This window comes from Abramis brama (assembly GCF_963993115.1).
Source record: "Abramis brama genome assembly, chromosome: 25".
NCBI classification, from domain to species: domain Eukaryota; kingdom Metazoa; phylum Chordata; class Actinopteri; order Cypriniformes; family Leuciscidae; genus Abramis; species Abramis brama.
The window spans coordinates 12,830,879-12,844,980 of record NC_139987.1 but is presented as its reverse complement, the minus strand read 5'-3'; the positions used below and the strand labels follow the sequence as shown (position 1 = coordinate 12,844,980).

Sequence of the window (14,102 nt, the reverse complement as noted above, 5' to 3'; positions counted from 1 at the left end):
GGACTTTAATACAAATATACTCTCACTTCCATTTGCTCCTAGTTTTATTGATATGGAATCGGCTAAGGAAGTTGAAATGGGTTGCGTATGGGTTTTTAAATCAGTCTTTTCTTAGTAACGTAATGTGTGTATGGATGTATGTGCGTTTGAAGTTCTCAGTGTTTCTTGTTTTCGCGTGAGGGACATCCAACATGTAACTAAAACAAAAGGTTTACACCCTTGTGTTTCTTTCAGCCAATGCTCAGGACCCATGATGTAAGATCGTCACACCTAAATTCACTCTGACAGAATTAAACCCATAGAATTATGTCGAATTCTTAGGAAGTGAATGCAGGTAAACATTTACCGTCATAATACAACCACCGATACACCAGAACTGTGTTGGTCCTGAGTCTAATCAAAGTGATGTATGGATGTATGTATTAAATTGTATATAGTATATAAATAAATGTAGATGAACACATAAAATATATATAACTATAAATATAGTTCAGACTATCCTGCCAGGCTACAGCCTTCCATCAAGCAGAGCTAGCAGTTTAGTAATGGCTGGATGTTATCTGGGTGAAGTTACTATGTTCTCTTTTTTTAAGATAACTTTGAACAAATTGTTGCATTTTATGCTGGTGTAGGGAATTATAAACTAGATTATAAGTGATTTGAACAATTTATAACAGAATCTTCAGATAACCCCGCCCATCACTGTCGCTGGCTCCGCCCCTCGCCGCTACTCTTTGGCAGGATGGTGTCTAAATATGTTTTCATTCATTGATTGTTGTTGTATTTTTGCTGTGAGCTGTAGAAATCTCCCACTTTCAAATTGCTTTCAAAGCTTACACTGTGAACGAAGCCACATTTATGACCTTTGTGCTTGAGAAAAGGCCCTTTTTGGGGGGTTTTGGTTGCCATTCTTCTCTCAAGAGACTCGATTGAAACTTGATCAGTCCAAGTTGGTGTTTGAATGACAGGTGGCTTATAAAAGGGAATTATCCACATGAACTGTTCATCAACAGTTGTTACCATTATGTGAGGCAGATTGTGATAAACAGGACTTTCTCATAGATATGTTATTGTTAGATTTCACAATTTGTTGTCGAAATTAAAACCCAATGATTCTAGAAATACAAAAAAAATTATGAATTTGTTTTCTTTCACCTCACCCGGTCATGTTATTTATTTTTATGTATTTATTTATTTTACTGTGAATTTGTGCCTTTTGTCATCTTATCTTCCAATAAAACTACATTGGAGATGTGAAAAAATAAATAAACTTTTAAAAAGTAGTGTTTCACTGGTTTACATGTTTTTCAGTTTTAAGAATACTTAACAGATTTTTTTTTTTTTTTTTTTTTTTAAGCTGTTACCCTAGTGGTTAGTGCACGTTCTGAGCTGTGGTTGCTCATATAGGTGACATGAGTTTGAGTCTGGCTTGCAACATTTTCCCCCTTCATGTATTGTCCTCATGCAAATAAAACCAATTTCTTCATAATTTCCATAGTAAACATATCTAGTTATGTAACCTATTCAATGACCCCACTCAGGACAAACACATACATAAACAAGGATGGGGGTCACTGAAAACCCTCCCTTCATTCAGTGAAACTTCATTCAGCCTAATCAGGATTTAAACAGATGAAGTCAGATTAAACTAACCCCTGCTTATGAGGCCTTCAGAAATAGGAATGTGTTTGATTCAGACACTTGGATTGCATTTTCACAGTAGTTACATGTGACATGTTTAATTGTTTATACTGATTCATACTCTATATACCGATATTTGGATTGCATTTTCACAGTTACAGTTATATGACATGTTTAATTGTTTATGAACAGATTAATAGTACTCAATACCGGTAAAAAAACAATAAGGTAAATCGATTAGTTCAGCTTTGAGATCATCAAAGAAAGCAATCTCTGGTCCCTGTAAGTCCTCATTTAGATCAGCTTTGAAAGCTGACTCAACGGCTGTCATGTTTATGACAAAGAAATCTTTATAGTCAAGATAATTCTTTCTTTACAGACAAAGAGAGTGTATAAAACTCATTTATCCCTTACTTAAATCATTGTGGCTGTATAAACCATCATGGTATGGAGTGTAAAAGCAAGTTCATGAATTATAAATGGTTTATTTTTTATGTTAATATCGCTGTAACTCTTTTAAAGGCCTCTGTGATGTAGGCTATAACAACAACGCATGGTATTAGACTAACTGTTCATGCAGATAATAGAAAGGGCAAAGATTTTACATTTATGTTGTAGGCTAGTCAACAGAGAACCCTCTGTTTTCACCTAATCAAAAGGATTGCGATATATAACGCACAGTTTAGACACAGTCGAGTCTTTCATAACTTAGCTAAACCTTTTAGGCTTTTTATATGATGAAACAATAAGTACTGTGGCTTTAAGAGGTTTCTGTGAGTTAGTGAGGAAGCCAAGGGGTGTAAACACAAACCCCAAACTCTCACACTGTATCCTATAGCACCTGTTAAGCACGGAATAGATCATTCAAGACACCCGCAGAATCTGCACAAGACCGAGGCTGAAAGGTATTTTTGTTGTTGTTGTTTTTCTGTGCGCGAGGATGACTGCGATTTTCTTTGGCTTATTCTTTAGAGTTACTCAGTGAGGACTTTGATTAATTTTGATTTCGTGACGGTATACTTTAGAGGAGCTGTTTAGTTGTCGTAATATTTTAATATAAATATCCCAAATATTTGAATTGTTCGAGTGCTGTTTGAATCCTATATCCCACTTTTTCATAGTGGCAAGCTGTAGCAGGTTATGACAAACAGCAAAATTCGTTGTTACAAAGAATAGATAAAAGGGGTCAAATAAACAAAGGGAGAAATTAAATTAGTCTCTAAGAATTTCTTACGCTTAACTTTTTTTTTTTGTTATTGTTGAAAAACGACGTTTATGTCATTACAATAACCATTCAATTAGTATTAAGAATGCTAATCATAATAATAATAATAAAATATTTTTTATTTATGCGCCTTTCATGACATTCAATGACACCTACAGTAACGTTAGTCAAACTAAGAAAGTCAGACAAAAGCAAAAACGCGAATCAAACAACAGTATTCAACATGTTTTCAGCGCTATCAAACAACATTTCAGTGATCATAAAAATATTAGTCTAATGTTACACCTAGTTAGGTAAGGCTACAGCACAATAAATCGCGAACACAAGTCATTAGCTTGAGGTAACCATAGCAACAGCAGCTACAGCGCTTTCCGTTATAATTTGGACTGAAAACATATAAATGTCATTATTTATCGCTTTATCATTGGTTTTCATATCACACATATATGATCAAAATATTTTTGTTTCTTTGAAAATTTGCTTGGACGCAACAAACGACAATTATTTCCTCAAGTTCTTCAGCCTTTTTAAAGGATTTTTTCCTTTAAGAACCCACACAAATAACAAAATGCGTTATTTTTTATTTTATTTATAAAAACATAGTCATCATAGAAAATGTGTATTTATGAACTGCATTTGTTTTTAATGGGGAATATGAGCATCACTGATCCAATCAGTTAACCTCCAGATTTTTATTTCATCATTTTAAAAAGCTTTTCAGCTTGAATAAGACAGGATTAACTCTTTTAGATTAGATTAATGTTTGAATTATGCATGCGTGTTTATATGTTTTTTTGTGTGTGTGTGCACAGATCTGATTATGAGCGCACAAAATATTGGATCCAGAGGTGGACATCAGGCTTTCAGGTAACACCGTCCTTGATCAATGAAATGAACCCCTCTTCACTTCAGAATAAACAAGATTGAGATGAAAGAAATGAGGCAGAGAGACGGACAGGAAGCGAAAGGAGTTTAAAGTGTAAAGTTTGGTAAATGTAGATTTAATGTCCATCATTACTGACTGTTTCTTCTTGCATGGAACCAAATTATGAATGTTGGTGTTTCGTTCAAATGTTTCACAATTTGTCACAAGACCAGTTGCTTTGTCCTTATGTGCCTGCTCTCTCTCTCTCTACTGAATGCTTCCTTGCCCCTAAGAATTTGCATGTGACTGTATTATAGAGCAACAAGGTGGAAAGATAGTTAGCCTGCATTTGAGAATTTTATTGTTGGTTTGTACTAATTTGATGCTTAGTACAAATTCCCTGATTTAAACAGGGAAAAACATAAGGTGTTCAGATGAGCACAAATTGGCAAAGTTAAATGTTGGGAACTGAATACTGAACAGACTTTATTTTTAAAATATGTTTTATTAGTGCAATATTTATTTGCTATTAATTTATAAATATTTAATTTATAATATATATACTTTTTCAACATGAACACCAATACTATGAGTCAGAAAAAGTTTGCTTTTGGCATTAAACTAAAGAGATAACCACATTTTAAAAGCAGTGTGTGTTTATCAGATAATATGGAATGCAATCTCTCACATTGTAGGGGAATTTGTTAATAGGCAAGAAGGTTCATTCAACTCCAATAGAGTTCAAATTAAACTCCAAGGAAGTAAAATCTCACTCCTCCAGAGTTGACTTAAAACTACAAGTCTGATACCAAAGGTTGTCTTTATGTTCTCACATTTTCAACCCTTGCCCCATATTTTTGGGAAAATTAGTTATCTTAGTTTTTTTCTTGTAGGGTCCAAGAAATATTCACAGCGTTGAGGCCAATACTTAAATAAACCGGATTAGCATCTGTCGACATTCACTTGCGTCGCTCAAGACTTGCAACAATACACACAGTGATTTGGAGATCAGGCCTGCTAGTGATTTTTGCATTTCGTATTCCTGGCCTCATTCACGTGGCTCTCCGCTGCTCCAGATTACAGTTCCTAATCCCAAACACTCTCCAAAACGCATGCTTTTGCTCACACTCGTTCATTCAGGCAACAGGATGCAATGAGAACATTTAGCAAAAAGGGTTTCATTTACTGCAACCGCTAACTACTTGATTTCTGAAGGATTTCTGATGCTTTCTGGGGAAAAAGGAGAATGATTTGAGAATGAGAACTGTTTCTGAGAAGAACTTAGAAAATGTAAGCCTTGGAACTACAGAATGTGGATTCTGCATCAGCTAAGCCTAAACCAGCTCTTGGATATATGGAGTTTCTTGGACATCTAAAGCTAAGAAAAAACAACCAGTAGGATAGAGAATCAAAGAATAAATCAACTCACTTCAGATGAACTCTTGGTTTGCATAAACCAAGCCTCAGATTATCAGTTGTATTGGAAGAATAGCAATAAGATGTCGGACACATTTGACTTCCCACGTGTGCGCTCTGACAGTATGTCCTCCATGGCATCTCAGTCTACTTCAGCACGGCTGATGCTTCGCCAGCGGCTCGCTCAGTTGCTCAGTTGCTTGGAGGATCTCAGCTCAGATGATGAGGCAAACGAGGAAGTGTCCCGTACGCTGGACGAAGCCTTTCACCTATGTGGACGATACACCAACAGAGAGTCGTTCAGGTGTATTGAGTCACTGACTTTTAGAGTTCATATCTGAAAATGAGTTTTAGATAGACTTCTGTTGGAGGGATAGAAGGTGGATTTTGTCATTTGTAGGTTGTTTGCCAGCAAGTTCTCTGAATGTTTATCTTATATATTTTATCCTTTTCCACAAGTTTTTCTCAGATATGCAATTCAGAGTTGATTTCATTCATTAGTTCATTCCTAGGCTGTGTTTGATTTCACTTTTAGACATACATTAGCAAACTTACCTAAGCTTCCCTAAGCACCTCGATCCCTTGATTTTGACTGAGGGAGCGAGATACGTACACTTCAGGCAGATCCATAGACCACAATGCAACACGATTGTGACGTCACAGCAGATCGCGCTTAAACTCTACACAGCTCTAGTGGTGTGATATTGGAGTTATTTTGACATTTAACCGCATAATACTTGTGGCTACCTTAAGCTGATTGTTATAGTTTATTGTATTGTTATCATTTTCACTTGTATATTTTTTGTTATATTTTCTCCAACAGGCCAAGCATACATACAGGCCTATAGAATGTTGTGTTCAAAAGGGGAGACCGAGGGAAGTTAGCGAGGGAAGGGCATAAAAAATTGGACTTAAACACAGCCGTTTTCAGTTTCTATCTTCTTCTATTGTTCAGGCTGCACATGGTCACATGGAATGTTAGCACAGCAGAGCCACCAGCTGATGTGAGGACATTACTGCAGCTTGACTCTCAGCCGGCCACTGACCTCTATGTGATTGGGTGAGTTACTGTCATGTGAATCACATGATCACATTTACACTAAAAAAAGGTTGTCAATTTTAAATGTTAACTAACTGATATTTACACTACCATTCAAAAATGTGGGTTGGCAAGTCTCTTATGCTCACCAAGGCTACATTTATTTGATAAAAAAGATTGTGAAATATTTGATGTTTTAATAAGTGTTTTCTATTTTAATATATTTTCAAATGTAATTTATTCCTGTGATGGCAGAGCTGAATTTTCAGCAGCCACTACTCCAGTCTTTACTTAGTGTCACATGATACATATATCATATTTACATTCCATTCCATTCAATCACTAGGCAGATGCTTTTATCCAAAGCAACTTACAATATGTATTAGGGGTGTAACATACCCTCATGTCACGATTCGATACATATCACGATACTGAACTCACGATACACGATATTATTGCGATACTCCTAGACATATAGTAAAAGGTTAACAAAAAATGTACTGTTGCTTAAAATGCTAAATTTGGTATTAAATTGTGGGTGTAAATGAAATGGTGACAACAGAATAACAATATTCATGATTCTGAAGCTAAAAATATTATTTTAGACAAATATTCTTGCACTCTTTCACTGACTAGATATATTTAAAATAATGTAGGCCACTTTTTACTGGTAACATCATCATTTGGCATTATCAGGACCCACAAAATATTCCCCCATTGGATTATTATACATTATACTTAACATTATATATAGTAGTTTAATGTAGTACTGACACTGAAACTCTGAAAACGTTAATTTTTTCCTATACACAACTATACACAATACATATTGTCACTATCCACGATACATATTGTTGCAGTTTTCTATTGCGATATATTGTGACACGATATATTGTTACACCACTAATATGTATATATTACAGATTACAGTTTCTATGTAATCTATCACATCATATATACAGTGATGTGACATAATATAAGGAGATGTGTTTGTGTTTCAGTCTACAGGAAGTGAAAGCCACTCCAGTGCGGTATGTCTCTGATCTCATTGCTGAGGATTCATGGAGCCTCCTCTTCATGGATACTTTGGCACCAATGGGATATATCAAGGTACAGCATAAATAAATGTGTGTGTGTCTTAGCATTGCGAGCTCAGTTTAGAGAGTGTGGAAGACAGAGAAGTGTTTGAGTGTCCTTACATATGTTTATATGCAGTTGCAACTGTTACAATATCAGAAATACAGAATCAGGATGAGCCGTCTCCTCATTAAGCTTGTTAAGCTCCATTGTTCTCTGCAGGCCATGAACACACTAGAGGCATTGTTTCACGCTAGCATATTTGTGTAACGTAAGCACAGATTTGATGTGAGCCCGTCCCATTCTGCCTTCAATGACTAATTAGCTCTGATTTTGAAAACTGAATTCCACTTCACCAAAAAACATCCCAGGAATTTCCAGGCAGTACCAATCTCCTTATTTTCTCTCTGCAATGTATCAAGGACTTCATTCACTCCATTCTAAGCTTAAATACGTTTCCTCGGTTTTGTGGAGGTCGAAGCCGTGTGTGACGTTTGTGTTGAGAAGTGCACTGAAGCTCTGACATATGAAAAGAGCTTTAACTTTTTGCTGTCCTCAGGTGACTTCAGTGAGGATGCAGGGTTTGCTGCTGATATTGTTTGCAAAGCAGGCCCATCTGCCTTTCATCAGAGACATCCAAAGTACATACACCCGCACTGGCCTGTTTGGATACTGGGTACAGTACAGCCTTTACATCCTGACATTTCACAGACACTTTCTGTCATACACTGATTTCCTACTGATTCCTATGATTTTTCTTCAAAACTGATATATCAAAAGTTTGAGGTCGGAAAAAAAATGTTTTGTGTGTTTTTGAAAGAAGCTCTAATGCTCACCATTTATTTAATCAAAAAATATTGTGAAATATTATTACAAATTTCAAATTACTGTTTTATATTTTAATATATTTTAAAATATAATTTATTCCTGTGATGGCAAAGCTGAATTTTCAGCACAATTTCTCCAGCCTTCAGTGTCACGTGATCCTTAAAAATCATTCTAATATGCTGATTTGCTGCTCATGTAACATTTTTCTTATTATTAACAATGTTAAAAACTGTTGAAAGGTAGTATGTGTATATAATATATATATATATTGTGTAAAAAAAATTAAAAATAAATCACCTAAACCTATCCTTTTAAAGGTATGAATATGCGAGTATGAACAGGGAGTCTGTTGTAATAATATATAGCTGGACTAATATAGTATTGTTGATTCTTGCAGGGAAATAAGGGTGGTGTTTCTGTGCGTTTCTCATTTTACGGTCACATGCTGTGTTTTCTGAACTGTCATCTGGCGGCTCATATGAACTACGCCCTGCAACGCATGGATGAGTTTGAATATATACTGGACACTCAAGATTTCGATATGTACAACACACCGAATGTGCTAGACCACAAGTCAGTGCTAACTTGGATTAAAGTTGCTCATGTTCATGCATCCGAAAATACAACGTGGTTCTCATATTGCTGTTGTTTCTTCTCCCAGGGTGGTCTTCTGGTTTGGTGATCTGAACTTCCGTATCGCTGACCATGGGATGCACTTTCTCCGTTCCTCGATCAACAATGGCCGTTTTAACCTGCTGTGGGACAAAGATCAGGTCAGGCAAACACACAATCAAAGATAAATACATGCAAATACACACTTTTCTGAAGTCCACGGCTCTATACCAAAACCCAGTGAGCTGCCTACATAGATAGCATTTTTAGGCACCATAGAGTCACTCCAGATGTTAAATGCTGTCCTAAATAGTTTTGCATTTAACTAACACTACACAGAAGTGTTTGACTGTTGCATTTACGTAGCATCATGTCTTGCGTTGTGTTTTTTTCACTGCGTTTTTAGACGCGAAAACATTTTCTGTGTGAATCACAGGCACAGAAAAGGCAATTACAGAACCCACGGCTTTGAATTTGGCAGACTAAGTCAAGGGAAATGCTGGTTATAAATATATGTGCTTAGTATCACGTCACTAGCTTAGCAACTTGCTGATGTCGAATTGTATTGAAAACAAGAGACAAGTGTTAGAAACTGTTAATTTAACATGCATTATTCTATTCTATTCTATTCTATTCTATTCTATTCTATTCTATTCTGTCTCTTAGTTGACCATGATGAAGAAGAAAGAACCTATCCTTCAGGAGTTTGAAGAGGGACCATTGCGCTTTAAACCCACATATAAATTTGACCGTTTCTCTGAGACTTACGATACAAGGTGTCACTTACACACTACACATCATTAACATAATACAAACACACTATTTCCAATGCATGAAAGTAGAAACAGTGTCAGATCTCCATATCCTAAACGTGTTTTCTTAGAAGAAAATCATGATCATTCTTTCTCCACACAGAGCACCGAAGACATGGTTTGGCTTTACGTAAGATTTGATAAGCAAAATTTGTGTTTGTTGCATGCCCCCTATGTCTACCTTAACCTATTACCCAGAATTCTTCTCACATCACATCCCGTAAAACACTGCACTTCATATACTCTCCCCTCATGTTTCAGTTAGCATTTCATGTCCATGCAAATGTAATGCGATTGGTGTTTTATGGTGTTTACTTTTTTTATGCGTCTACTTTTTCAGCACAGATTATTCCCTCATTTAAGCTCTCATCTGTTGGCTAAATTGTAATATGGATAGTGAAATATAAAGTCAAGGTGTGAAAGAAGTGAAATGTAGGAAATCATTTATACACCAACGACTGTATCCGTTCAATGTCCACCCAGTCCTTCCTACAGACTCATCTCATTTAACACATGACCACATATCCATATCAGTGTGTCATTTGGGCTTCTAAAAGCTGTCTTGGAGAACAGTTTTTTGCACTTGTCATATAGGCTCCTCAATCACTGTGTAGAACGCATGTTTCACTCTGATATGCTGGTGTTTGACGCATTTGCATGTTTCATATTGTAGAATTAGATCACAGCATATCAGTCACATGTCTGCATGTACACAACTGCAGCACACTGCAAAGACACACTATATCCCAGCCGCTTCAACAATGACAATAATAATACATGTTTCTTGAGCACAAAATCAGCATATTAGAATAATTTCTGAAGGATCGTGTGACACTTATGATTGGAGTAATGGCTGCTGAAAATTCAGCTTTGCCATCACAGGAATAAAATAGTGGATATGTATGTAAAATATACATTTTAAAATATAAACAAGTATTTTAAATTCTAATATTTCACAAAATTGTACGTTTATACTGGATTTTTGATCAAAATAGACTATAATAAAGTTAAGTTCTCCAAGACTACAACCTCACTCTGCATTTACATTAATATATATATATATATATTTTTTTTTTGCATGGGTCAATGATTAGTGGTAAAAAGCGGAAGCCTGCTTGGACAGATCGTATCTTGTGGAGGATAAAACCCAAAGCTGTAGAGACAGAGGATGAGAATAGTTCGACAACATCATCATTTGACGATGATGAGTATCCTGTTAAGGTGATACAGGACATGTACACCTCTGATGTCTCATACGGGGTCAGTGACCACAAACCCGTCATTGGGACCTTCAATCTGGAGGTATGAATTATGTATTTCCTGAATATTTAATCAATACGATGACAATGGGCTTCACTATGAATCAAATTGAAGTAAACAAGCTTATAGTAATCATAAATAATAATAATAATATCTTCTTTTCAGTGCACATGACATTTAATCCAAAAATATAATGTATCTCTCTTTGATCTCATCATGCAGATGAGGAAAAAGGTGGAGACGCCTCTAGTCACACTGACAGTGGATGGACACTGGAGTGCAGATGAAGATGCCATATTCACCTACACTATCCTGGAAAACTTTGAAGCCTCAACCTGGGACTGGATCGGACTGTACAAGGTGAGAGGGAGAGAAAGAGAGAGAGAGAAAAAAAAATAGGTTGATGGATGAACAAAAACACAGAAAGAGACAAAAAGGAGATCTGTATCACAAAGCGGGTCACTAACTAGAGGTGATTTATATCTTTGCATGCAGATTGGCTTCAAAAGTGCCTCCGATTACTCCACCTTCGCCTGGGTCAAAGATGATGAAGTGGCTGCCAATGGTGAAGTTGTGACGGTATGGCAGACAAAGTTCTGGTAACACTTTGGAATAATGTTCCGTCATTAATGAATAACTACAGAAACAAGTGAGCAACACACTATTAACATTCTAGTAACTACTATTAACTAACAAGAAACTCTTAATTAGTAAGTAATATCGCTCAGTTGAATGTCGTAAGTTTCATACCTCCCAGAGAACTACAAAGAACTACAATATACAGGTTCATAATTCAAATAAATAATGCATAATGTATCATTAATTTTAAAGTGAAGTTCATGATAACCCACTAGTAATGAACTCAAGTATTACCAAATCCTTCAGAAGGAATTACTAGTTATTTGGATCAGTATTCTTAAGTGAAAAGCATAACTCCTTAATATTGACTGAAGACATTGTAAGCTTAGAGGTTTAAAGTGTTACCAAACCCATCAGAAGGAATTACCATCCAAAACCTTACAAAAACTTCAAAACCTTACATTGACTTCAGTAATTACAAGGGAGTTATCATGCCTTTCACTTTAGAATACTGATCCAAATAATTAGTAATTCCTTTAGAAGGATGTAGTTACCCTTGAGTCATTACTATCCAAAACCTTACAAAAAACTCAAAAGCTTACAATGACTTCAGTCATTACTAGAGAGTTAGCATGTTTTTCACTTTAGAATACTGATACAAATAATAAATGATTCCTTCTGAAGGAAACATGAGTCATGACCTTCACTTTAGAATTAATTATACATAATGCATTATTCACATTAATTATTAACCTGTATATAGTAGTTCTTAGTAGTTCTCTGGGAGGTATGAAAAACATAGTAGTTACTTAGCTAATAGTGAACTACCACATTCAACTGAGCGCTATTACTTTCTAATTCTTGTAAGTAAGTTTCTTGTTAGTTAATAGTAGTTACTAGAATGCTAATAGCGCGTTACTCATTTGTTCATGTGTAGTTATTCATTAATGATGGAACAGTATTCCTGAAAAGTGTAGCTGATGACGGTTTGTAAGTTATAAAATAATGGATTTTTATTACTTTTACAGTCACACTTAAAATTACAAATTTTAAACCGTTGTTGTAACTGCATGTAACTGCATGATCGGTCTAACATGAGTGTTGCACTTCCTGTTTAAGGTCCATATTAAAAATGAGCTCCCCCTGCTGGCAGGGGATTATGTTCTGGGCTATTACAGCACCAACATGCAAACCCTCATTGCCTTTAGTCCAACTTTCCAGGTGAGTTTCCACAAACACAAACACATACCTCTGTGTTAACGTTATGCTATACCTCTTTACTCACCTGCTTTGTGTCTGGGTTCAGATTCTAGAGTCTAAACGAGCTGTAAAGGTTCCTGAGAACATCAACGGACATGAGAAATAACTGGAATATCTTCTAACCTGTGGGGCATATGTAAAAATTACAGCAGGAGATCTGATTTTGGATTATATGCTTTCTCCTTGTGTGAACAGACTTTGTTCAGTTTGGTTTTAAAAGGTAGAGCTGATTCTGAAATGTCTGATATGAGTGTGGTTTAAAACTGAAGTCTTTAAAATTTCCCAAAACAACAATTTTTAACACCAGTTTAGTCACTGAACACACTGCTCTTCCTTGTCTGTGTTTACCCATGGCTCTCCTCAAATTGCTGAATCTATTATATAAGCTCTAGTAAACACGCACACATATTGTACTCTTATAGTAATGAGAGTTCTTTATAGTACCTGTACCTGCCACTAGAGCTCAATAAAGTCAATTACAGAGGCGGACATGGAATCCGTGCCTGCAAACTCATTAGAAAGCTCTTGATTTCTACAGAATTGGACCACGCAAAGATTGACACATTTGACATTTCCCAAACCTTGCATGATTTATTATACATTTTTTCTTTCTTTCTTTTTGCAAATTTGAAACTAACAGGATTGTAGAACTAGTAAGAGTGTAACTCTCATAATTTCATATATTTCATGCCAAAATCAGCAGATAAATTGTGAAAAAGTCCTTAGTATTATTTTACAGTAAATTAAGTTCTACAAAATACAATTATTAATTTTGTATCATTGTATCATAGATTAAATGCATGATGTTGCATTCATTTTGCCCATTATATCTGAAAGTGATTTCAGTACCTTACATTAGTTTTATTGTACATTGGTGAAGTGTGCTGCTCTTTATACAGTGTTTCATTGTATGTCTTACAGTGTGTGCCTTAATGACAGTGCCTGTATGTTAGTGTGTGGATTTTCAGTACCTATATAACAAACAAGTAATTCACCATCCGACTGTTAAAATGCCATTATATTTAAGCTCTGTCCCTCTTATGACTCGTATTAGTACTAAATTTGTCTGTACGTGTCGTTTATGTGAGCAAGAGAACTTCTTATTGTCTACATTTTTCCATTTGTGACGTGCCTGACCTATCTTTTACTTTAAATAGGCTATTATAATCTGTCCTCTTAGTTCAGTTAGTGTAACTGACTATATTTATGGAAGTGGAACGAGTTGATTTGACCCTTTATGATTTGTTAAAAATATTATGTTTTTGTAATCAAGCAGTTGAACACAACAATGTTATTGGGATTGCAAGCAATTTCATTAAAATATGAAGGTCTGATTATCTGTCTGCCTCATTGACTAACACTGTAAATGCATATCTGTCTCAATATTTTGAGGTAACTTGTTAACCTGGAATATTCCTTTAAGGTCTACCACACTCTTGAGTCTTAATTACATAGCTCACATTAATCAATGGGACATGAAGCGTTATT

The 14,102-nt window shown here is 35.6% G+C and overlaps 1 protein-coding gene across 4 annotated transcripts; it reads left to right on the top strand.

Annotated features, from left to right (window-relative positions):
* The first annotated feature begins 2,211 nt into the window (after positions 1–2,211).
* inpp5kb (inositol polyphosphate-5-phosphatase Kb) lies at positions 2,212–13,949 on the top strand. 4 transcript variants are annotated; one of them, XM_084105306.1, is made up of 14 exons: positions 2,398–2,546; positions 3,679–3,733; positions 6,103–6,207; positions 7,188–7,296; positions 7,823–7,939; positions 8,489–8,664; positions 8,753–8,864; positions 9,370–9,479; positions 9,619–9,645; positions 10,610–10,817; positions 10,998–11,135; positions 11,271–11,354; positions 12,474–12,575; positions 12,661–13,949. In XM_084105306.1, the coding sequence occupies exons 2-14, from the start codon at positions 3,687–3,689 to the stop codon at positions 12,718–12,720; spliced, it is 1,395 nt and encodes a 464-aa protein (XP_083961432.1). In that variant the 5' UTR covers positions 2,398–2,546; positions 3,679–3,686; the 3' UTR covers positions 12,721–13,949. The 4 variants fall into 4 exon arrangements, with proteins under 4 accessions (XP_083961433.1, XP_083961432.1, XP_083961431.1 ...); XM_084105307.1 differs by lacking the exon at positions 9,619–9,645 and having other exon boundaries at positions 2,212–2,546; XM_084105304.1 differs by lacking the exons at positions 2,398–2,546; positions 3,679–3,733 and adding an exon at positions 4,846–5,451.
* The last annotated feature ends 153 nt before the right edge of the window (positions 13,950–14,102 follow it).

Coding starts and splice junctions, on each gene's coding strand:
- inpp5kb (XM_084105304.1), top strand. CDS start 5,231: ATGTCGGACACATTTGACTTCCCACGTGTGCGCTCTGACAGTATGTCC. Junction 8,665..8,752: donor CCGAATGTGCTAGACCACAA/GTCAGTGCTAAC, acceptor TTCTTCTCCCAG/GGTGGTCTTCTGGTTTGGTG. Junction 8,865..9,369: donor TGCTGTGGGACAAAGATCAG/GTCAGGCAAACA, acceptor TCTGTCTCTTAG/TTGACCATGATGAAGAAGAA.